This window comes from Oryctolagus cuniculus, chromosome 4, assembly GCF_964237555.1.
Source record: "Oryctolagus cuniculus chromosome 4, mOryCun1.1, whole genome shotgun sequence".
Lineage (NCBI taxonomy): Eukaryota > Metazoa > Chordata > Mammalia > Lagomorpha > Leporidae > Oryctolagus > Oryctolagus cuniculus.
This window is the reverse complement of record NC_091435.1, coordinates 18,874,930-18,900,126: the sequence shown is the minus strand read 5'-3', so window position 1 is coordinate 18,900,126 and position 25,197 is coordinate 18,874,930. Positions and strand designations below refer to the sequence as shown.

Genomic DNA, 25,197 nt, shown 5'->3' with positions numbered 1-25,197 from the left:
CTTCCACTGCTTGCCCAGGCTAATTAGCAGGGGGCTGGATTGGAAGAGGAGCTGCTGGGATTTGAACTGGTATTCAGTTTTGATATGCAGCATTGTAAGAGAGAGCTTAACCCACTCTGCCAGGTCAATTTTCCTTCCCTTCAGTTCTGAAGATTTCATGTCATTATATTGTACCTTTCAACTTAATCCAGGATAATTTCCTAATTTTGATGGCTGTTGCTTGGTAACATTAACTCCAACAGACAATGTGTTCACAGCAGTTCCTGGATTATTGGCATAATCAAGGGATGAAAACCATGGGAGGGCATCTTTAGAATTCTACCTTCTACAATGAACAGTTCTAGGAACTAAAGTTCTCTTTGTTAATCCAATACCCATGTTCTTGCTATCATGACACTATCCCTACTCCCCTGACCTAACCTGGTTTGACTTTTTTCTAAGATATTAAAAATAGTGTTATGGTTTAAAATATTTTCATTACCACATTTTGCCCACATTCTGAGACATTCTTGACCATTTCCTGAACCTCTTAATATGACTTTCTGCCTGAATTGTCATTATTTCATTTGCTGACTTCGTTATTCAAGTACTTATTGAACTCATGCTATGTGCCATGTAACTTCCTAGGAGCCAGTGACAAAGGAGTGAACCAAAAAGATCACGTTCTAATATATACATTTGCACATCTGTGTAAATGATGGAGATAACGGACATAAACACATGGCTGCATAAAGATCTCTCAAATAGTTATAAATTCCATGAAGAAAAACTGGAGGAGGGAAAAATTAATTTCATTTGAGTGATTAGGCACAGGAGGAGAGGAAACTCATGTATAAGAGAAGAGTGTTCTAGGGTAAGGACTCTGGGCCAGGTTCATGCTTGATTTGATGAAGATTAAAAGGGAAGCAGAGTAGCTGGAACACAGAACAGAGATGGGAAATGAGAAGACATCAGAGAAGTAGGTGGGAGCAGAACCTATGGGGCATTCAGGGCTATGGAAAGATATCACAGTTTTACACTGAGTAAGATGAAAAGTTGTGGAGAATTTTTATCAGCATTAAATGATCTGACATACGGTTTTCCATGAACAATATGGCCACTGAAGGAAGCTGCAGGCAACCCGATTAGGAGGCATTCACTCTTGCTCAAGGTGGGAAAAGTTTGGACTTGGGAGGTAGCAGTGGGGGAGGTAAGACTTGACTGGGTGTAGCAAAACCTTGAAGAAAGGACTCTCAATTGCTTGTTCTGACACACTAGCATTCTGTCTGATTTTCTGGTCAGAGCTGCAAGGACTTTTTCAGGCTTCTGCCCATGCAGGCTCTTGTGTCTCTATCTTCTGGATCCTGTCCAGCTCTAATATCTGAGCTCCCATCTTGAAATGCTTAAAAAATACAATGAAGATACAAGGAGCAAGAAAGACATTTTTGAAAGAGAGAGACAGTAAAGGAGTTTGAGAGTGGAGAAATCATCTAGACCTCTTTTTGTTACAATGTCTAAAATGTATCAGACATATTTGAAAGGGGAATAGTTAATGGTTGTCAAAATTTTTTGTAGGACTATTTTTAACCTGAAAGTAGTTCATTCACTGTTTTTGGAATGACTCTACTTACAAGTGATTAATAAATATGTTTTATGCCTTTCTTTTTAAAAATTTGTTTATTTACTTGAAAGGCAGAGTTACAAACAGGGAGAGGGAGAGACAGAGAGAGAGAGGTCTTCCATGCAATGGTTCACTCCTCAAATGGTGGCAATGGCTGGAGCTGGGCCTATTTGAAGCCAGGAGCCAGGACCTTATTCCTGGTCTCCCACGCAGGTGCAGGGGTACAAACACTTGGGCCAACTTCCACTGCTTTCCCAGGCCATAGCAGAGAGCTAGACTGGAAGTGGAGCAGCTGAGACATGAACCAACGCCCATATGGGCTGCAGGCACCACAGGCAGAGGGTTAGCCTTCTATGCCATAGTGCCAATCCTTGTTTTATTCCTAAGATTTAGATGCTTTTAATCTTAAATAATAACAACAAAATTATAATGATTTCAATGTAAAGCTAACCTCAATGAATACTGAAAAAATCCCTTATATGAAATATAGCGTTTTCATGTGACCTTTGCAGATCCTCCTGTGTACTTTAAAGCATCTTTACATTACATGTAATTCTTAATACAATGTAGATGGTGGGTAAACAGTTGTTCTATGGTGGTGTTCAGGAGATACCGACAAGAAATGAAGTCTGTACACATTTACAGTGGGCACAATTTTTCCTTCAAATATTTTCTTTTTTTTTTTATTTATTTGAAAGTCAGAGTTACAGAGAGAGGGATAGAGAGAGAGAGAGAGAGAGAGAGAGTATGTTCATTTGCTTATTTACTCCCCAGATGGCTGCAATAGCCACGGCTGGGCCAGGATAAGGCTAGGAGCCAGGAGCTTCTTCCAGGTCTCCTATATGGGTAGCAGGGACTCAAGCACTTGGGCCATGTTCCACTGCTTTTCCCAGGCCATTAGCAGGCAGCTGGATCAGAAGTGGAGCAGTGGGGACTCGAAACAGTGCCTAACTGGGATGTCATTGTCACATGCTGTGGCTTTATCCACTATGTCACAATGTTGGCCCTCTTCAAATGTTCTCAGTTTGCAGTTAGTGGTATACATAGATGTGGAACAAGAGGGTTTGGAGGGCTAATTGTATTGATTCATTGCTTGGGAAAACATGAACTGAATTGAAAAGATTCAGTAATATATCAAGAAAGACATAATGGAATGCAGGAATAAAGACAATTTGAACTTCACAAACACCTAAAATTCCATTTCCAATAATCTCCTTTGTTTATTCTACTCCTAATCTAAAAGCCAGTCCTGGGACACTTTTTGACTTTGACCTTGTTAGAGCCAACTCATTATTAGTGGTGAAGGAGTTTGCAAGATAAAATACTGATGTTTTTAAAGCCTTACTAACAGTTTCCAGGTTTTCCAAATCAGATTCTCTTTTCTGTCCTTAAGCAACAATCCTTTGCATTGCTGGAAGCTCCTGCCTATGTCATTGTTGCTTTCCTGGGTCTCCATCTTTTCCAGCCGTCTTCATTGGAATTTCAGAACTACTCTTGCTGTGACTCAGGGAACCCATCTACTAGGGCATCTAAACACTTTCTCCAACCTCATACAGTCCTTTACCCTCCATACAATCCTCCCTGATATGCACAGCCCACAGGATTGAAGACCTTCAGTGCTTAAAGAAGCCACAATTTGAAAATAAAGTGCTCACAGCGGTGTATGGAATTGGTGAGAGCCAGATAACCATTAATGGTTACTATGTTGTGGCTGCCATTTGTAGTTTTGGAACCTCAAGACTAACCAGAGAGGAGTATGCTTGAAGTCAGGAGGCCCTTACCATAAGATATGGTCTAATAAGATATTCCGAACACTCTTAGCTATTTTTTGATGACTAAATTTATATGCTAATGTGCTCCATTAACAACATGTTGTTGAACAAAGGACTGCATAGTTGATACTGGCTTCATAAGATTTTATTGCCTAATGACATCATAAACCGTATAAACACGCTCCCTGATGTTCACACAAAATCACCTAATGACTTAGATCTCAGGATGCATGCCCATAATTTTAAAAATTCATTTATTTATTTCAGTGAGAAAGTTGGAGTCTAGCGCTCAGTCTGCATCTCTGCCATCACTGCTGCCCTCTGCCTCCCCTCAGGGTATGCCATAGAAGGAAGCAGAAATCAGAATTGTGCTGGAACTCAAACCTAACACTCTGTTATGGCATGTGGGAGTTCCAACTGGTGGCTTAACCACTACGTCAAACTCTCACCTCTATATGGCATTTTCAAAAAATGTCTTTTAAAAGTATGTCTTGTACTAACTAGAAAATGTAAGTGCCAAAATTCTAAAATATTATTTGATATGAGGGAAAGGGAAATTCAGAATTTGGAATGTACACTAAACACTTGTGATTTCAGGTTTAAAAAAATTAATGTCCTTAGAAAACTTAATGCTATAGAATTACTAGCTAAAAAAAAAAAAAAGACTTTTGCTAGTGAATTGCAGTTTATCTTTTACTTCCACATTTGTATTATTATCTTTATTCTTGAATTTTACATATGGAATAAATTTATGTATAAAATAGAAGTGAAACAGTTGACCATGTAATTTGTTCTTTGTAATTTAACAGAATTTCAGTACTAGGCAGCCTTTAGAGAGTAGTAGTCTAGTAAGAAAAATGTGAAGCAATAGTTTTGTGGTATTTTAAATCAGATGAAGTATTACATGTTTATAACAAAATGGGCCAGCGCCGTGGTTCAATAGGCTAATCCTCTGCCTGCAGCGCTGGCACACTGGGTTCTAGTCCCAGTAGGGGTGCCAGATTCTGTCCCGATTGCTCCTCTTCCAGTCCAGCTCTCTGCTGTGGCATGGCAGTGCAGTGGAGGATGGCCCAAGTGCTTGGGCCCTGCACTCACATGGGAGACCAGGAGAAGCACCTGGCTCCTGGCTTTGGATCAGCACGGTGCGCTGGCTACAGCGCGCCAACTGCACCAGCCATTTGGGGTTGAACCAACGGAAAAGGAAGATCTTTGTCTCTCTCTCTTTCACTGTCCACTCTGCCTGTCAAAAAAATAAAAATAATAAAAAAATGTCTATAACAAAATGAATGATAGATGATAGAAGTCATGGAAAATATAGGGTCTCCTTAAGACCTGGCTTCGTGCTACTAGTGGGATGAAGAAATTAAACATAATTGGACATGTGTTCCCAACTTTAAAACATATCTTGTACAGTACATACTTTAATCTAGTTTATAATTTAGATTTATTGTGTCCACTAAAACCACAAAAGCAATGTTTAATTTTACAGTTTAACATCACACATAGGGAAATGTCTTACAAAATAGGATATGTTCCTTAATAAAAAATATACAGACTAGGTCCCACACAACTCAGTTCAAGTAGTTTACCTGAACCACAGTGCTGTTGTGGAATGCAGGCAACAAGACACAGCAATGCTTTAAATAGCTGATTCAGATTTGAAGTTTGCCAAAGCTGAAGAGATGTTTTAAACAAGACCTGCTTTAGTTTTCCAAGATTTTCTTCTTCTTTCTACTTCACTATATGCCAACACTTCTAGAAAATTGAAGTTCATAAGCAGTTTGCATTTTACATCTTATAAATAGTGTGCAAATCTGCAATATTTTTCTATACCATGAAAGCATGTTTTAAGATTTTAAATTTTGGTTAAATCAACTTAGTTTTATTATTTGAATTTACTCACATACCCTAATGTAGGAATTTAATATTTGTGCAACTGCTTACATCAAATGGAGCATATTTCTGTAATCTGTTTAGTTATCTGCACTGTCTATTTACAAAGCACATGCATGACTTCCTCTGACTAATAGGTCATTCCAAGATGTAGGCAGTGTTTGTCAACTGTTAATGGTAGCAAAATGAACCCATATTTTTCAAGCCTGGCTGTATAATATAAAAACATCACCCAGAGACTATATTTCTTAAATCAAAAGTGTAGCGTCACAAAGTTACATAACAATATGAACTTCTAAATATACTCTCAGTATAGGTAGCAATGTTTGTAATATATTGTAAGTTGTGAAACAAAAGGCTGAGAGATGCCGTCAGTAATGTTTACAAAAATATTGCAAAACTTAAAAAAAGTCAGGCCAAATGTGCACAGATATTTAAATGGAGTAGTGAGAGCTTAGTAAATACTGAAACATAGCTTTCAAACCTGACTGTGGCCTGACACTCTTCAATTTTTGATAATAGCTTAATTGTGTTTAGAATATGTATAGTTTATATTGCTTGCCACAGTCGGTCAGAATGACCACTGAATGTGCTTATGTTTCAAACTTTGAGTATCAAGTTGCACCCAGCTTTAACAAAAACCTGAGAGGTCATTCTTAAAAGTTATTAAATCACTTAGAAAGAAATAGTAATTCAAAAATGTTGCATTTAACAGTTGACCACTGATGATATTAGCACCTTAATAGGAATTACAACTGATTGTTGGATGTGCCAAACAATCAGGAAAAATGTATGCACTATTGTACTTATAAATCACAGTTTTCCTCCCAGTGTTAGACTTTGGGTCATTCTGATGTGGCATTGCCTTATAGGATGATGGGATATTAATTCATTTTTTTCACTTGACCTATGCAATCTACATGGACTACTTAGTGGAAGTATATGATTAAAAATAGAAATAGAAAAATTATTTCTAAAGTGGTGTTATATTAATAAGATGCAATTAACTAGGTTAACTAATGTGCACTTCTAAGTCTTATGCTAAAGTCTTTCAAAACCAGTGTCTTTGTATTTCTTTATTTCTTCCACAAAACCTGCATGGACAATTATATAACATGGTATCAAAGAGATAATTGCCAGATTATTTAATCCGCTTTCTGAGGTGAATACCACCCATATTCCCATTTTCAGTTGTGTAAATACATGGTTTCATATTTCAATATGTTCCCATACATCAGTTGAATAGAGCACAATTACACATTACAGACTAATGTGCTTCATGAAGATAAAACTAGATAAGTCATTTCTATAGTTCATGCTAACATGGGCTATTCAGCAATTAGGCTGATCTGTTTATTTTGTAATCTACAACTACAAATTGTTGGCAAATGAGAAAAATTAATAGCGAAAACATCCAAGTTTTTTTCTGTGTCTAAATGATAAACTACTTTGAATTTGTCTCTATTATAACTTTAGATGACCATTTCAGTGGTCATCTATTTTGTATCTTTGAAATGTTCAAAAATATAAAGTTATTTGTTTGGCTTGAAGTTTAACTATGAATATATTAGTAATATTCCTAATTGGGCCAGTGAGATTTCACACTCAGCCATAGACTGCTAGCAAGTGTCAGTCATTATTAAACATGACCTTACTGTACAAATTGTGACCCCTGAGTCACAGCACAAGTACTGGACTTCTGAATCTAGTAGCTGTTCTCATCCAAATCATTACAATAAGCTTGTTTAAAAGGGAGAAGTTGATAGGAAAACATCAGAACCAGAGATGGATCCAGTGCATTGTGCTGTGAGGCAAAGGTGCTCTGTCTTATTCTTGTAATCAGACAACTAAATTATAGTCAGAGGCAAATTGGTATTATCAGACATGTCCCTACCTGTCCCAAGTTGAATCACCACTCCAGGGGATTTAATAGTAGCAATAAAAAGTCACATTCTATCAATGAACACACCATATTTGGAAACAGTTATGATTACTAACATCTGAATCATACGAATCCATTTGTTTGTAATCATCTATGGAATTCTACAGATACTAGGGAATAAATGATATTAAAGTTATTAAGTGTTTCAAAAGCAGCAGAAGACAAGTTTTATTATAATTTACATCACTCAGAGGTGTGTGTACACAAATTTTACATAATACATCAATAGCTCCTTGTCTAGATTACTCAATGAAGTGCGTGGACCTGATTCTTGACTGTGCTACAGCTACTATGGGAAGCTTTCTAAATGCTCAAGTTTAAAACCTGCACCTTAAATGATCAAATACATGTTTCTGTTATCTGTGACTTTGAAAAATTAATGTTAATGGTATTGAAAATACCTATTAACATAGCTACAAGTAATGAACACTACTATTCATGAATGATTAAATTTAAAATTTCCTTAGAAAGGAAAATGATAGTATCAGTAAAGATACATGAAGAATTATATATATATATACACCTGTTTCACACAGAAAGCTTTCTGTAAAAAAATACAAAAGCAACCAGTGTTGTATATTATGTAAACTCACAAAGTGTACTTTATACACAAACATGAAGCATAAATTAAAAGGTAGGACAATAGCAAAACATTTTAAATATAGAAGAATTTGCACATATTTTTGTTAAATAAGAATAAATAATTTTATCACACAAATTCACATACAAGTTGCAAAAACAATAAATTACTTTTTTTCAGTGCTGCAACTTTTTTCTCAATTGTGATTCACCCCTTAATTCTTAGATTAATGGGATAAAACTGTTTCCACAGGAAGGCAAAGGAAGTTGAATTTGTTGAATAAGTTACAACAATGCCCTTGTACCTCTAAAGACCAAAGAAGGGCTTACTTTAATCTTTTCCATTCTAGAATAAATACTGAGCTCTCCTGGACTTCGTTTGTAATTGAGATTGACATTTTATAAACCTGAGCATTTTCAAATATTTTTTTCTTAAGGAAGTAGTCCCTAGCATCTTGAATTGCAGACTTATTAAAAATTCAAGATGCAACTTTGAGAAGGTGAAAGATGTAGTACCAAGTCAAACTGGACTGAACTGGATTGAGCTATGGAGGATTTCCACCTTGTTCATTACTCTTCATATTTATTGATCATTCTATTTATTTGAATTTCAGTTTCAAGTTTGTCATTTTTCTCAGAAGTTCATGCATACATTCCTTGGTCAATCTAGTGATAATCACAACAAAAAAAAAAGTAGAGAAAACTCTTTAAAAACATGGAGTAGTGGTTTATTGTTCTAAGTTCTTTAGGATTATTTCAATGAGAAGTGTACAACTTCATTACTTTGGGGAAAAGATATCATTAATAAATCCTTTGAAAATTTTATGAATACAGTTGTAGAGAAGTAGAGTAGAAGACAATCATGTTTACCCTTCAATTTTTTTAATATTGTTGAAATTTTAATCTCAAAAGATAAAAATAAAAGTTGGCACATTTAAGTTACTTGATTTAAATTATTTTCAAAGCTAGAAAAACTAAGATTGACCTCTGTACTAATTCTCTTTGCATGGTCAAAAGGTCTATGAGGTTTGTTCAATAGTTCTTTTCTCTCTCTCTCATTCTTTTTTCTTTCTTACTTTCTTTCTGTCTTTCTTTCTTGTTAACCAAGTTGGTCAGCTTTTATCCCTGTCCTTGGTATCTGGCTAGCTCCATCTAATATGGGTTACCAGTCCTGTAATGGATCTCATTTCTCAAACTGTAAATTGTTAAGAAAACATTACCATGTCTAAAACAAAGTCAATGTATGAAAATGTAAAGGATGACTACTGATTTTGTATTCTTAAGAGAATAAAATGTACTAAAATTTCTTAAGAAAATAAGAAGTGCTTAAAACAGTGAGATCCATTTTTCTGCCCCACTTAAATGAACTTGATATAGCAAGTTTAATTACATAATTATTTTATATTAAAGGATTTTATAATAAAAATAAACTCTCATGAGTTCAGTGGAACCCAAAACAATGGTTTCTTATCAACCTTGTATGCACATCTTTAACAATAGGCACATTTGGTATTATTATCAAATTTTATTTTTTAAAAATTAGTTTTGTGGCATTTCACGAAGAAAATGAAATCTGAAAAAATGAAACACCTAACATTTTCTGAGCTACAGAGTGGAGGGGATGCAGTTTACCATCAAAAAATAAATTTTTAATGCATATGATGATAAAAAATTTCAATTTCTAACTATTCGAACTTAGAACTCACTTAGATGGAAATAAAAGCAACAAACTTCCTAACAAATGTGATAGAAAATTATTTCATATTTCATCCTTCAAACACTGTTTGATACAGCCAAATGCTTTCCATTTGGGGGAAACTGCTAGTACAGTAAGAATATACTTGCAGTAAAAATAATCGAGGAATTATTGCCTATGGTGTGGAAACAGTCTTATTAATATTAACCACTGATTTTTGCATTAACCACATTAATGATGATAACCACTTTTAGATGTGGTTAACTACCAAATGATCTTTAATATTCCTATTAAACCAAGTCAGCAAGTACAAATTATGGTAGGTCTTATGGAATCAATGAACAAAACGAACAAGTACATGAAAACAAAGACATTTTAAAGGCTTACTGGTAAGATGTGTACCAGTGTTGAAAGTGTTGAATATGATAGAAAACTCTTTGCTGTGTGTTTTGTATCTATCTATATTACACATTGTAAAATATCAGCTGAGAGCCAAAGAGAGAAAAAGCAGTTGTGAACACATAAATTGACAATATGGTGAAATAGATGTTTTCTCTTTTACAATCCAACATAAGGAGTCTAACTTTTAGACTGTTGAATACTGATCACATACACACACACACACACGCACACACACACACACACTACTTCTACATCCTGACTATGCATTAATTTGGCTAACTGTCTGGAATAAATACAGTCACAAGTTTGAGTAAATGGACCCATGTATGTATTTAAATGACTAGATACACTGAGATCCTTTCTCTTTTCAAAATTTCTCAGAAGATGATTGCTGTCAAAGTGGTTTTTGACTTAAATTTATCTCCTGTAGTCAGCAAATGCATTAAATCTTATTAAAACAGCAGCAAGTCCTTAATTTCCAGTAAAACATCCACAGCTCTTTCTGGAAATTAGAAGGGATTGAAATAGCTGCAGACCTACTTTGGTCAAATATTTTCTATAGAAATATATATATATATATTAATAGAACCAAGTGATATAAAGTGACATATCAAGGGAGAATGTATTTACAAACAGTAAAAATAAGCTACTGTGTGTCATGGGTGACAATGATTATGATGCCTTTAAAGACATTCTATAGAGGTAGGTGACAAAGGGGAGACTTCTTCCATCTTCAAACGTCCCCTGAATCTACATTCATCACTGCTTCTTTTTCTTTTCATTCTAGCAGGCCCAGGGGATAGTCAATAACTCCCAAGTTTTTCTATATTCCAAGGTCACCGTTGTCACATAAAGCAGTGCACATCTTCATTTGGTCGCGGAGAGCAGATTCTGCCCATAATTCGACTCCTGTTGACAATGACACTGAAGCATGACTCTCTGTGCATTAGGTAGACCTCTCGTTCACCACTCTTGGATCTGTGATGAATCCTCCAGTTACATTTGTGCATAAGAGCATAACCACAGGCTAACATTTCTTTAGCAGACACTGCTTAAAAGCAGAAGGCCTCTGAGATAGGAGACATCCCTTTGCTAACTTCCGGTTTCCATCCTGGCACTGCACCGTCCTAGTGTGCCAGCCTGTGTCACAGGTCCTAGAACAGGCGAGCCATGGGCCTGTCACCCACTGCAGCTGTGACGTATGTGATACCACTTTATTGCTGCCATGGTTAGTGACAGAGTTTAGATTTTGAGTGGACTTCTTGGGAACAAAAAAACTGTATCGGACGTCTAATGCTTTAGTTGGGTCCGTTGCAAGAATTTGCACTATCAGGATTTCCTTTGTGGCTGAGTAGCCCATACCATGTAGAAAGTCATCTCTGTGGCTCCAACCACTGTAGTTCATGACTGTTCCATTGATGTCAATGATGGTCTCTGAAGTGGAGATCATGTACTTCCCATTGATAAGGTACTCACCATTTTTCTTCTTCAAGGCTAAGTAGGCAGTGAATCTAGTCTGGTCTTTGGCTTTGAACTGTCGAACCTTGATGTGGGTTGCCCCTTCTGGAATCCTCACAACATCGGTGTAGCCCTTACTGATGGCAGGAATTGTGTCCACAGGGGAGGGAAAGAGTGGGTGGGGGTGGAGAGGAAAGAAATAACATTGAACAAATGACTGAACAAACAAATTCTCCAAAAAGTGTTCCCTGACACAAATTATTAATGCATTTAAGAAATATGCTTAAATTTGGCTTTAGAAATTGATTTTCTTATGACAAAATACAGTTACAGTTAGACTATTGTATACAATTATTGGCATATTTAAAGTTAGAATGGGAGCTGGCACTGTGGCGTAGCAGGTAAAGTTGCCGTCTGCAGTGCCAACATCCCATCTAGGAGCTGGTTCGAATCCCGGCTGCTCCACTTCTGATCCAGCTCTCTGCTATAGCCTGGGAAAGCAGTAGAAGATGGCCAAAGTCCTTGGGTCCCTGCACCCTCATGGGAGACCTGGAAGAAACTCTTGGCTCCTGCCTTTGGATTGGTACAGCTCCAGCCATTGTGGCCATCAGGGGAGTGAACCAGTGGATGGAGGACCTCTCACTTTCTCTCTCTCTCTCTCTCTCTCTCTCTTTCCCCTCAGCCTCTGCCTTTCTGCCTCTGCCTCTCTATAACTCTGCCTTTCAAGTAAATAAATAAAAAAAACTTCAACAAAAGAGATGACATTAATAGTTGCTTTTTTTTTTTTTTTTTGACAGGCAGAGTGGACAGTGAGAGGGAGAGAAACAGAGAGAAAGTCTTCCTTTTGCCGTTGGTTTACCCTCCAATGGCCGCCGCGGCCAGCATGTTGCGGCTGGCACACCGTGCTGATCCAAAGCCAGGAGCCAGGTACTTATCCTGGTCTCCCATGGGGTGCAGGGCCCAAGTACTTGGGCCATCCTCCACTGCACTCCTGGGCCACAGCAGAGAGCTGGCCTGGAAGAGGGGCAACCGGGACAGAATCCGGCGCCCCGACCGGGACTAGAACCCAGTGTGTCTGCGCTGCAAGGCGGAGGATTAGCCTAGTGAGCCACGGCGCCGGCCAATAGTTGCTTTTATCTTCAAAATTTATCACAACTGTATTTAAAGATTTATACAAGCACTAGCATTTTTTTTTTTATCAAATCCTACCATCTTTACAAAGCTACTTTATGTTCTTCTTCACATCAGGTTTCACATGTAAACACAAGCTGACAAAATCTGCCCTCATTAATATCAAACAAATTTTTTAATATTTCTCTCAAACTTTTACACATTGGAATCACCTGAAGCTATCAGAAACATTCCAACACCATACGCCACACCAATTACATTCCCAATTTCAACATGGGTAGCACTGTTCCAATGTGTACATTAATTTGTGACCATGGATTCTAAAAGTTTCTTGGACTAGCTGCAGGATAGAGGCTTTATTTCCATTTCCACTGAAAGTCTGGGATTTACGAGACAGAAAATTCAATGGAACAGAAGATTATATAATTGGGTAATAACATCTTACTAAACTTACCAAAAAATTAATATTATCTGAGCAGAGTTTCCTGAAGGCTTAGTTCCCATGAGATACCACAATAAATTCCATAAGGCTTTACCATGAGTGACAAATAGATCTCCAAAGATCCACCACCTTTTCAGAGGAATGGGCCAATGCATTAATATCTCTAATACCCATGAATCTGTGGCAAATGCCAGGGCTGAAATACTAGTTAAGCATCAAAGAACTATTGCAGTTAGAAAGAATCCTCTTTTGTCAGATCTTTGCTTTATAAATCATTTCATAATAAGGACTTCTACATGTCTTACTTTTTGAATTAGATGATATGCATATAGACAGTTTGAAGCCACAGTGGCTTCAAACAGTCAACACTGGGATCATGGAGAAAATATCACATCTCCTACACAAAGAATACCAAGTTGCAACGGAGAAATGTGTTTGAACAGGTTCACTCCAGAGCTCATTAGTGGCAGTGTGAGGCTTAACTGCTGGACCTCTTGACTCCCAATCTGTGTTCCTTTCAGTGTGCCCGGATGCATGAGATCTTTGCTTTGCCAGACAGATTTTATAGCAGTCAAATGAAAATAAGTTCTGGTTGCATGCAGAGTTTGAGTGATAAGAAGCAAGGAAAGAAGGAAGGAGCAAGGAAAAGAAAGAAGAAAGGTAATGGAATAGGGCAAGAGAACTTTCCAATTTTTAATGCTGATTCTTACAGCCTGTCTCACACGGATGAAAGTCACTAAGGGCATCAGCATTGCAGTGGGTCTTCAAAATGAGTTTCACGAGGCATCAATAAATCTGAGGCTGGTGCTCTGATTTCCTAGTGCCTTAGTAAAGGATGATTGCATTTCTTATTCCCTATCTTTATACTCTGCATGGTAGCATTTCAATTTGAGACAGTAATTGGCTCCCTGGCTATAATAAATGAATCCCACTGCCTTCATACTATAAAGGATGGCTGGCAGGGCAGGGAACTCTTGTATTGTTCAGGGCTATCTGCACAGGACCATGCACCATGCCTGCCATGGAGGAATATCTTCTTCATATTCATAATGCTTTCATGGAAGCAAAACTTTAGTGGGGGTGGTCAGATCTCTACCTCTCCCTACCAAAACAAATCTGTGGTTTGTATTGACTGATCAGAATTCTGAAGAAAGAGAACAGGGTAAAAATGGAGAGCAATAGTGGGGATGGGAGAGAGATCCTTCAATTCATTTAGGGTAGTCATCATCAGTGAGGGGACACTTAGCAGGGACCTACAGAAACCCAAAGCGAACACTGATTATTAATTAAGGAAAAGTGATCCAGGCAGAGGGCACAGCATTCACCTGCCAGGGCCCATGTTTGAGAGGTGGCAGGCTGTCCAATGTGGTTGAAGCAAAGTAAGTGACAAGGACATGCTGAAGACACACACAGCAGAGCAGGGGACAAATAAACTCTCTTGTAACTCTCGGGTTACAAAAAAGTCTTGGACATTGACTTTAAGCAAGATGGAAGCCACTGGAGGGCACAGGGCCTGATTAGAAATAAAGTGTTAGCTATCCTTACCTACTGACGGGGACTTGGGGCTGGGAGATAGTGAGGAGGAGCTGCGTTGGGCCAAGTAAGAGCTAATGATCATTTGGATGAAGTGTCCTGGTCACAGTGGTGAGGGCGACCAGATTCTGGATACAAAGTGGAAATAAAGCTGGCAGAATTTGATGTATGGATGTGGGGTGTGAGAGCAAATGAGAGGTGAATGGTAACGAAAGAACTGGGCTTATGTAACAGGACTGAATGCCATTTACTGAGATGGGGAAAATTAAGGAAGGAGTGATTTAAGTTTAGGATCATATCTGTGATGGGTGTAAGCTTAGCAAAATATTTAAATATGTATTACCTTGCTTAACCCTTGTAATCAATTTTATTAATTACAGTATAATTACTATTATTTCCATTCTACCTTTGAGAAATCTCATGGTAAAGATACTACATGAGTCCTCAAGGGTCATGTGACTAGCAAATTATTCAATCAGAGGCTGGTTGCAAATATTCCAGTCCCAAGATCCTTGAATAGGTCATTTGTCCCACATGCATAATCTTGGCCATTTTGCAAGTGCTTACATTGCACACCATTGGTTGCTATCATAGATTTCTTCCTCTTTTCATGTGACAGCAAATATGCAGGTGTTACTTGTTAGCAAACTTAGGCATAGCATTTTGAAAAGTGACTGACAATTTTGTGTAGAAAAAAATACATAGCATATGATATATGAGATGTACTTTTATTTTATATTTTATTCCTAAACTGGTTACTGAATTTTTTTCTCTTTTTTTTTTCAGTCTTTCCCCTTCTTCCTCTCTTTCTCCTTCCTTCCTCCCTTCCTCCCTTCCTCCCTTCCTCCCTTGTCCTTCCTCCTTTCCTTTATCTTTTTACAAAATGTCTTGTGCATCCTGTGACTTAGGTGACAGCCTCTGCCCTGCTCTGACGTTCATCAGTTGTGCACCACCTATAAAGGCCTAAACCTGAAGAGTCTCAGTTTTCTAATTTGTAAAGCAAAAGGTTGGACATAGATCATCTCTAATGTGACTTGCGCTTGGAATGTGTAAAAATGCAAGTTGTAATTGAGAGATGCAGGATTTTTGACATAGATGGTCCAACACAATGAAATGAATAACTTGCATTAGCAAGTAAGATGTAATACATATTTTAACTCAGAATAACTTCTTTAGCCATGGATTTTTAAATATTAGATCAAATGTCATGACCAGTTTTTATGTTAATGACATAAAATTTCTATTATTAACATAACACACAAAGAAGTTTTTAAAAAATAAGTCCTTATTATCAATGTGGTTTGCATATTACTCTCAAGTTACCCACCACGTGGTACTTACACTCAGCCAGTGCCAATCAGCATGACAGTGATAGTACTAAGGAAACAAACAACTCTGTATTCTATGGGATTCTGTAGAGAACTCAGCCCTTTGGCTGACAGCACAATGTTTTATGCCAGAAGCTTAAAAAATGTACATATTTAAAGCATATTTGTAGGACCATGAGAGGAAGTAGCAGATAGTCATGGCTGCATATATTTCTCTATAGAATAGCCATAAACCAGAGTAGTCCACTATAAAACAGGATTGTTGCTCACACCACTGTAATTAATTTCTCCAAGAGAAATGTTTTCTCCAGAACAAAACATACAATTGAGAATCCATTTGTTAAAAAAAAATTAGTTAAGATATAAATCAGCCATTCTTTCATGAACTGTGTTTCAGGAATCATACATCTGCAAGATATCACTAAAATAGAATGCCACCCACTTTTTCTTTTCAGTTTTTTGACTATGCAAGACTTTAACCCTCACAGCCATTGTAGTTTATCTCCTCCTGGAGGCACCACAAGTGTCCAACCAGAGCTGTATGCATCTCCTCTCATTCCTGATTCATCTCCTCTCATTCCAATCTCATATTCATTCTGTGTTACCAGAATCACGTTAGACGTCCTCCTATAGAGAGCTTACGATGTTATATGAACCCCCTTTATCAGTTTTGCAAGAGTCGATGAAGTTCTGCTGGAGTCATGTAAAGGCAAGAGTTCTACCAATTACCTTTTTTTATTGAAGGTTCCAATAATCTTTGTACAACTGGAGTTGTCTCCTCCGCATACTCCACACTTGTCATAATGAAGCTTTGAGCCAATAATGCCATCGCAGCCGGTTCGCACACACCTCCCTCGAACGCAAACGGAATTACTGTATGGCCTGCATTCAGTTCCATCTGTCACCTGAAGCACGACACACATATTAGCCGTGGGCAATATTTTGTTCCTTTGGTAAACTAAACAATTCTATTTGTGATTTTTGAGTTTTAGTGAACTAGATAGGATATGGACGAATAAACAAGCAAACAACAGCAACTGCATAGTTTCCAGGAGTCTCTAACAGAAAAATCCTTGACATACTGGGAGAAAGAAGATCTGGGAGAAGTCTAGGTTGCACACTTTCTCCCTTCAACTTAATTTACATCCTACTTAATTCCCAGGGTGTTGGGAGATCCAAGGTGCTCATCTCCCTTTCTGCATACTTGTTCCCACAGCAGAAATCTTGGCTGTCTACCTTGATAGAAGCAGTCTTCTCACTTAGTGTTTCTGATTATCACCTGTGTGGAGTATATATAAGTGCGTCCAGCAAGCCATGGTCCTTCTTTGTTGCAGAAGTGTATTAGAGTAACGCATTTGAAATTCTAAACCTGACATTCAAAACCATGTCATGGTTGGAAGGCATTCCCTATTTGTAGGTTGACATGTTAGACACTGAAATAGGGGCCAATTAGTAGAAACAGGAGCATGGAGAAGCCAGAAAAAATATTTACTGGAAAAGATTCAACAGAGGATGAAAAAAAGAATATGCATATATTATAGTTAAAAAGCCAGTTGTAAAATAGTATGTAAATGAATTGTTCGTTGTGTGGGCATATGAGTATATATAAAAGTTGCAAAGTGATCTTTGCAGAACTATACAAATGTACTTCAAAAATTTGTGGAAAACTGGAATAAAAAGACAAGGTAATTTGGTGCAAAACTTTTTGAAATTTCTACATAGTTTTTTATAATACGCATTTTTCTTGAACTTTTCCAATACACCTCATCTGCAATGACATATAAATAAGCATATGTATCTTACACTCATGAATACATGAAAACTGCTTTTCATACATGTGTGTGAGCAGATGAATGACTGCATATTTGCATGTAAATTATAGAACATATTTCAACAGGTTAGCAGCTCCCCAGATGATGGTATATCCAGTTAATATTTTTATTTTTATTTCCCTGTGATAATTCAAATGAAAATGTATTATTTTTAATAGAAAGATACAATATTTTAAAAGTTGCATAAGCTGAGCAGTAGCTTCTTTTTCAATACCATGTTATAAATATATGAATACTAGTTTTAGAAGAGTTTTAAATGTAGCAACTGTTTGAAAACTAGATCAATAATACTTTAACTACTATAAATTATTGCATAATATTGAGAGCAAGAAAATAATCGAAGTATATTTAAAAACATTTTTAAAAGTATATCAAAAATATCTCTTGTAAAAGACAAGGGATAACTACACACAAATTTTTGATGAACCCTCATATGAATAAATTCAAAATGTTTTTGCACCTAAATAAACTTATCTTCTGGGGCTGGCACTGTGGTGTAGTGAGTAAAGGCTCCGCCTGCAGTGCCAGCAACCCATATGGGTGCCGGTTTGAGTCCCGGCTGCTCCACTTCTGATCAAGCTCTCTGCTATGGCCCAAGTCCTTGGGCCCCTGTACCCACATGTGGGACCCAAAGGAGGCTCCTGGCTTCGGATCGGCACAGCCCCGGCCATTGTGGCCAGTTGGGGAGTGAACCAGCAAATGGAAGACCTCTCTCTCTCTCTCTCTCTGCCTCTCCTTCTCTCTCTGGAAATCTGACTTTCAAATAAAATAAATAAATCTTTAAGAAAAAAGTTTATATTATTATTCCATTTTCTGTGAACATTTTGAATCTGCCTTGTATGTGGCATATAACTAGAGGGACACTAACTTATTTTAAGGGTGGAAGACTTATTCAAAAGTCTGGGTCCAGATGATGATTTTTTTTTCATGTTCTTTTTTTTTTTTTTTTGAAGGTTTTTGTTTTGTTTTGTTTTGTTTTGTTTTTGTTTTTTGACAGGCAGAGTGGACAGTGAGAGAGAGAGACAGACAGAAAGGTCTTCCTTTGCCGTTGGTTCACCCTCCAATGGCCGCCACGGCCGGTGCACCGCGCTGATCCGAAGGCAGGAGCCAGGTACTTATCCTGGTCTCCCATGGGGTGCAGGGCCCAAGTACTTGGGCCATCCTCCACTGCACTGCCGGGCCACAGCAGAGAGCTGGCCTGGAAGAGGGGCAACCGGGACAGAATCCGGCGCCCAGACCGGGACTAGAACCCAGTGTGCTGGCGCCGCAAGGTGGAGGATTAGCCTAGTGAGCCGCGGCGCCGGAGAGATGATGATCTTGAAACCCATCTTCATGATGTATGAAGGGAGCCTTAAGTAAATGACAGAAAAAGAGAAAGCTTTCTTGCTCTATAGTCACTTAGGCAATTCTAGATATTTCCATGGCTATTTTGAAGGTACAGTAACATTCTACCTTCTTTGACAGTTAGTTATGCTTTTCAAAAATAGCCTTTAAAACATTTACTTATTCTGTTTATAAAATAATTTTTATTCATTGTATAAAGTTTGAAAATATAGAAATTATAGAGGTGAAAATAAAAATCTTCCAAAATACTAACCACCCCAAAATATAGTGGCTGCTCGTGTGTGACGTTTGCAGGCTTCCTTCTACCAAATAATTTCCACAGAGGATGCCCTCTGCTGGTGGACAGTCAGGGTGTACTTACCTTTGGCGAGAAGACCACGTAGTAGCCAGTGCCCTTGGCTCTGCAGGTCAGTTTGCACACATCTGCTGGCAGGACGCCTGCATATTTGGGAACCCATTCCACAAATGTTTTGACTCCTTTTGCATCAGATTGATAGCCATTTTTGGCTTCACATTGTTCATGTCGAAAAGATTTACCTAGAACCAAACACATCACAATATTACTTTATCTGTTCTGAAATTTCAACATTTAAATAGTTAATTTTAAGGAGAAGATGCTAACATTTCAAAAAAAAAAATGTAGAGCCTCTTAATTCACCCGTGTTGAATTTTATCTATACATGGGTTCAAAATGATGACTATTTTCTGTTGTCACCTGAATACCTAAATTATAACTTAATCAATTTAGGGATAATTCACATATTTGTTATTGATTTGCACCTTGGCAGAATTGTGCACTATAAGATTAATGCTATTTCTTCAGCCTCCCCTATTTATTAATGCTAGAATAGAAACTATATGCGCACATGTTGCTTATTGACACTTGGGAGCAACATACCATTGGCTGGGCAGGGCGTGACACTGCACGAGCGGTAGATGGCCCTCTTCCCTGTGCAGTAGCGGCCACTGTTTCTGGGCGCAGGGTTATTGCAGTGGCGATAGGCAAACTGTACTCCTCCCCCACAAGAGCGAGAACACTGGCCCCAGGGACCCCAGGACCCCCAGTTTCCATGACTTGATGTCTGTAATAGAAAACAGAAACCATTTTAACTCAGGAGGAAAGCTTCCAGTATGTCCCTTTGGAAGTCGCTTGCGTGTAAAGATGCATAGAAATCTCATGACAGATAGGAGCGCATCTCAAAAAGTTCATGGAAAATAGAATTAAATGGCAAGTTTGCATTTTTGTAAAAGCATTGAAACCCATGCATACAGGAGGTCTTCAGAAAGTTTACAAAAATGCATATTATGGAAAAACTATGTAGGGACTTCAAAATTTTATGCACCAAAATGAATTTATCTTTTAATTCATTTTTCCCACGATCTTTTTGAAGTGCCCTCTTGCAGTTATATTTCTACCAGACTGAGCACAGCCATGCTCTGGAATTGCAGTGTGTTTCCAATTCTAACCAATTCATCCCCTCTCACACCCCTCACACCCAGCACAAGTGGATCGGAAAGCTTCGTCCTAAGTATGCACTGAACAAACTGCCAAGATTACCTCCGAGCCATTTGACATTATGCCTTCTAGTAGTGTATGTCTCTGCTAACAATCTCTGGGTCATGGTATGTCTGTCCATTTAGCTAAAGTTATTGAATTTATTTGAAAGGCAGAAAGATGGGGTTTGGGGGGAGATGAGAGGAGAAGAGGGGACAGGAGAGGAGGGGGAGGAAAGGAGAGGGAGAACAGAGAGATATCACCTAGCTTTGATTTCATTCTCAACATACCCGTAATAACCAGGCCAAAGCAGAAGCCATGGGTGGGATGTCAATCCAGGTTTCCCATGTGGATGGCAAGGACCCAAGTGGACCATTACCAGTAAATCTGAATCAAAAACAGAGCCAGAACTCCAACCTAGGCACTCAGATAGGGGATGTGGGCTTCCCAGGTGACAACTTAACTGCTGTGCCAAGTGCTTGCCCTAAGATCTTGGATCTTTAACATAATGTATATGGAAGAAACTTGTGTGGGATGGCTGGTATTTTTTGTGTTTGCATCTCTTTCTCCCTCACCGGCACTAAATTTTTTCAGTTCCTTTGTTGACATCACATATCCTGTCTATAACAGGCCTTCTGCTCCATACATAAATGTATTTGAGCTGGGTTTGGTTAAGTAATTAGGTGTGACAGATACTGCAGGCACATGCACACCACAGGGAACACCTCAGGTCTGTACTCTGGACACACTGCAGGATGACACTGCGGGACTCCAAAGGGTGGAATATTGCAAGCTGCTTTGCCAAGGGAGTACACACAGAACTGCCCTGACAGCCAGGGCTGGGATATTGGGAGAGCAGGTAAGGAGCATATAGAAACACTCTTCCAGAAACTCACAAGTCTCATACATGAGAGTAAACCCACATTTTGTTCAGACCAGAAAGGTCTTAACACTTGTGGACCTGAAATTGGACTGTGCGTTGGGTGGAAGACTTGTTTCCCTGAGGTAGCCATAGGTTACCCTAGCTGCTTCAGTTAGGTTAACTTGCTATCAGAGGGACAAGTTGACCATTTTGGAGCTGACTTATTATATATGAAGACCGTCAGCTCTGCTATTATTTAGTGGACTGTTAAGTAAATGTATTCTGGGGTGGGTATTTGGCTCAGCAGTTAAGACTTCTTTTGGGCCGGCGCCACGGCTCAATAGGCTAATCCTATGCCTAGCAGCGCCGGCACACGGGGTTCTAGTCCCGGTCGGGGCGCCGGATTCTGTCCCGGTTGCCCCTCTTCCAGGCCAGCTCTCTGCTGTGGCCAGGGAGTACAGTGGAGGATGGCCCAAGTGCTTGGGCCCTGCACCCCATGGGAGACCAGAAGAAGCACCTGGCTCCTGCCTTCGGATCAGCGTGGTGCTTGCATTTGAATTTGAGTTCTAGTTCCACTTTCAATCCAGCTTCTTGCTCATGATCACCCTGGGAGGCAGCAGATGGCTCAAGTGTTTGGGTCCTTGACCCCACATGGAGAATGGAGACCTGGGTTGAGTTCCTGTCTCCTGGATTCACCCTGGCCCAGTGCTGGCTGTTGCAAGAATTTGTTAATCAGCAGATGGGAGATTCTCATATTTATCCTCTCTCTCTTTCTCTCTCTCTCATTTCTCTGCTTTTCAAATAAATAAATTTTAAAAATTAAACAAATGTATTCTGATAACTTTAGCAAGAGAAATTCAAAAGCAAGATTTCACAAAAACAGTTTTAAGGGCCATATTTGAGGTCTCAATTAGACAGAATTCAGGTTATAGTATTTATTTGTAAAAGAGTATAAGCTGTATAGAAATCTCTGTTATTTGCATTTTCTCCAATATTTGATTATTGAGAACGGCGGCTGTGGGGCAAAGTGAAGTTGTAAATGGATCTATAAGTGGAATATATGTTAATTAAGACATGCAAGGCTACTTCATAGGACATCATCAAAACTAGAACTAAAAGATAAATGTATTTTGGTGCAAAAGGTTTGAAACTTATGGAAACAAGAAGTATTCAAAGAGTTCATGGAAAATGCACATTATGAAAAGGATATGTATGATTTCAAAAAAAGTTTTTGCACCAACATAAGATTATCATTTTATTGTATTTCATGAAGCTAATGACAGTGTCTATGCATGCCCCAGGAATGCACATTTCCCGACTTGGATCTCTAGTCACTGGGTGACAAGAAAATCACTTACTGAGTAATACTTCTTCTTGGTCTTGTCCACACACTTGCCCTGCAGGCAGATCCTGCCTTTCCCACAGGGTGTGCCCTCCACGGCGGGCAGCTTCTTGGTGAGGCACACCATCTGGCCCTGGCGCACCACCGCACACCACAGGCGGGCACACACGTCCATGCCGGGACACACCGTGTACTCAGGCCCGAACGTCAAGTTGCATTGCTGAGTGGCATCGTAGGTTTGTCCTGGGAGTTCTTCGGGGCCCAGGATCTGCTTTCGTGGTACATCTAGCAAACAGTTTCCTACAACAACAAAGATTGATCTCCGCTCAGGGTTTAGATTTTAAGCCAATGAAATCATGAATCTAAAAATGAAATGACTCAGCTGGTGTTGATGCAGGATGCACCCACACACCTGCAGTATCAGGCTCTGGAGAAGGGACCCCTCAGGGGGTGAGGCTTGGTGCCTTCTTGCTCCAGAACCTTCCATTACCCATGGGTGACAGATATCTCTACCAACTCTGTAGTGGTGGAAGAGGGACCAGCAGTGGCATGAATAAATAAAATGAATTTGCAATAATTACTTGTGAAAATAGACAATATGCTGGGCACTAAAAGAAATTTTGAATGGTCCTAGAGGAAATCAGATAGTGAGCTTAATAATAACAATAGGGAAATCGCTGTATAACTTTCAGAAATAAAATTTATCCTTGACACTCTATACCTCAATCTCCAGTTCCAACCTACTTCTTTCCTGTGTGCCTGTCACAAGCTTCCTTTCCACTGATTTCACAAACAATAACGGAGGTGCTACACCACTCATTCCTGCACTCACTCAAAAAGCATTTGTTTGGCATTTACAATGTTCTAGAAAAGTACATTAGATAACACTCAAGTAATACAAAAATATGACCAGGCTCTATCCCTTAAGATCTTCCAATAAAAAGAATAATATAGTCTAAGTCAATAATTTCTCCCAGGCCAATAAAAGTGACAATAGAAAGCTGTTAATATGCACAGAATGGAGGAACAATGAGAGAAGAAAAGCAACACTTTTTGACTATTTCGGAACAAAACAGTCTTCATACTCTTTTTTTCCATTGTGTCTGTTAGTTAATGGAATTGGCATTTGTTGAGTGTGGTAATGCATCAACTAAAACCACAGTGGTGTCTCACTGTATCACAGATGGGAGTGTGAGGGCAAACAGGAGTAGTCCACAGAACCTCAAACAGGGCAATGAAAATTCAGAAGCTGAAATGTGCATCCTCTCCCCAAAAAGAATCCTTACCCAGTGAGTTGCTACCAGAGATTTTTCTCTTATCATATACACATGTATAAATACTACAAGTCAGCTTCTATATTTTTTTAAATTTGATTTTAGGATTTATATGCAGGCTATAACAGCAATAAGAATAATAACAAATATTTGTTATATATCTGCACTATTCTTAGTTCTTTTCAGGTATTTGTTTACTTAATCTTCATGAGATCCCTGTGAGGCAGGTTCATTTATTACATTTGTTTTACAGATAAGGAAACTGAGGAACATAAAAGATCAATTACCCAAGGCCACACAGCTGTTAGGATTTTGTAGTCAGAGGCTGTTTTCCTCATTGCAGACCATATTGCTTCTAGTGAACATGTGGATAGTTGTCTTATTTCATTGCTGAAGGGTAGGCTTGGGTGAGGATTCCTTAAATGGGAACTTTTGTGCCTAATGGTAGAAACATCTGGTCTAAAGTTTAATCCTGATGCAACCCTAGATGGCTGAGTGTTCTTGGCCAAGTAAGTTAATCTTTCCCTAATTTATTTTCAAGACCTCTGAAATGTTTCCCTTCTCATTATGATTCTACAAAGGTAAAATCAGCTAACAAAGAAATTAAGAAGACCAAACAGTATGAGACGATAATTGGTTCTATTCTCAAAATATTTATCAAACTTTTAAGTGTTTCAATTATTTTACAGAAAAAAATAACATTCAAATCCTCAATTCCACTGAGAATAGAATATTCAGCACATTTTAACTATACTGTAAATGTTTTTACAACTACATTCAAGTTTCTTCAAAGTGAATACCTTAAAATTTGTTGATCTAGGATGGATGCATTATATGAAAATGAATAAAAAGCAAAGTTCCCATTTAACTTCTGAGCCAAAGCATTTGAAGAGGTAAAACTTCTTAACATAAGCCAGCAAAAGCATTAGAAATAAGCTTCCAGCCAAAGAGAACTTGGGGAGAAAAACACCAAGCTAAAAGAAAAACATCAACATCAAGTCAATAGGAAAGAATGATAGTAAAACCTCCATTGGTTTTGTTTACAGGACAGAGTAAGATAAGGCACTTTAGAACTCCAGGGACAACGTTATCTTCATTGCTGCATATAAAGGAGCACCATGGTGTGTAAATCAAGCAGTGCTTAGCAGACTGCTGACTTAGAAGATTGTCAACAAACCGCTGAGTCAGCAAGAATGCTTTCCAATTCTTCAAAAGTGCTGCTTTAAGAATTTTTTGAAAAATTTTACTGAAAAGCACTGACCTTAAGAACTG

At 38.4% G+C, this 25,197-nt stretch overlaps 1 protein-coding gene across 1 annotated transcript in view; it reads right to left on the bottom strand.

Annotated features, from left to right (window-relative positions):
- Window positions 1–4,797: 4,797 nt before the first annotated feature.
- The window catches only part of ADAMTS5 (ADAM metallopeptidase with thrombospondin type 1 motif 5), a 53,858-nt gene continuing 33,458 nt past the window's right edge, over window positions 4,798–25,197 (bottom strand). The window contains exons 4-8 of the mRNA XM_002716775.5: window positions 22,668–22,951; window positions 19,851–20,034; window positions 19,314–19,489; window positions 16,506–16,681; window positions 4,798–11,479 (exon numbers count right to left, since the gene is read on the bottom strand). Coding sequence (XP_002716821.2) covers window positions 10,912–11,479; window positions 16,506–16,681; window positions 19,314–19,489; window positions 19,851–20,034; window positions 22,668–22,951 — 1,388 coding nt within the window. The 3' untranslated portion in view covers window positions 4,798–10,911. The remainder of the gene's footprint in view (window positions 11,480–16,505; window positions 16,682–19,313; window positions 19,490–19,850; window positions 20,035–22,667; window positions 22,952–25,197) is intronic.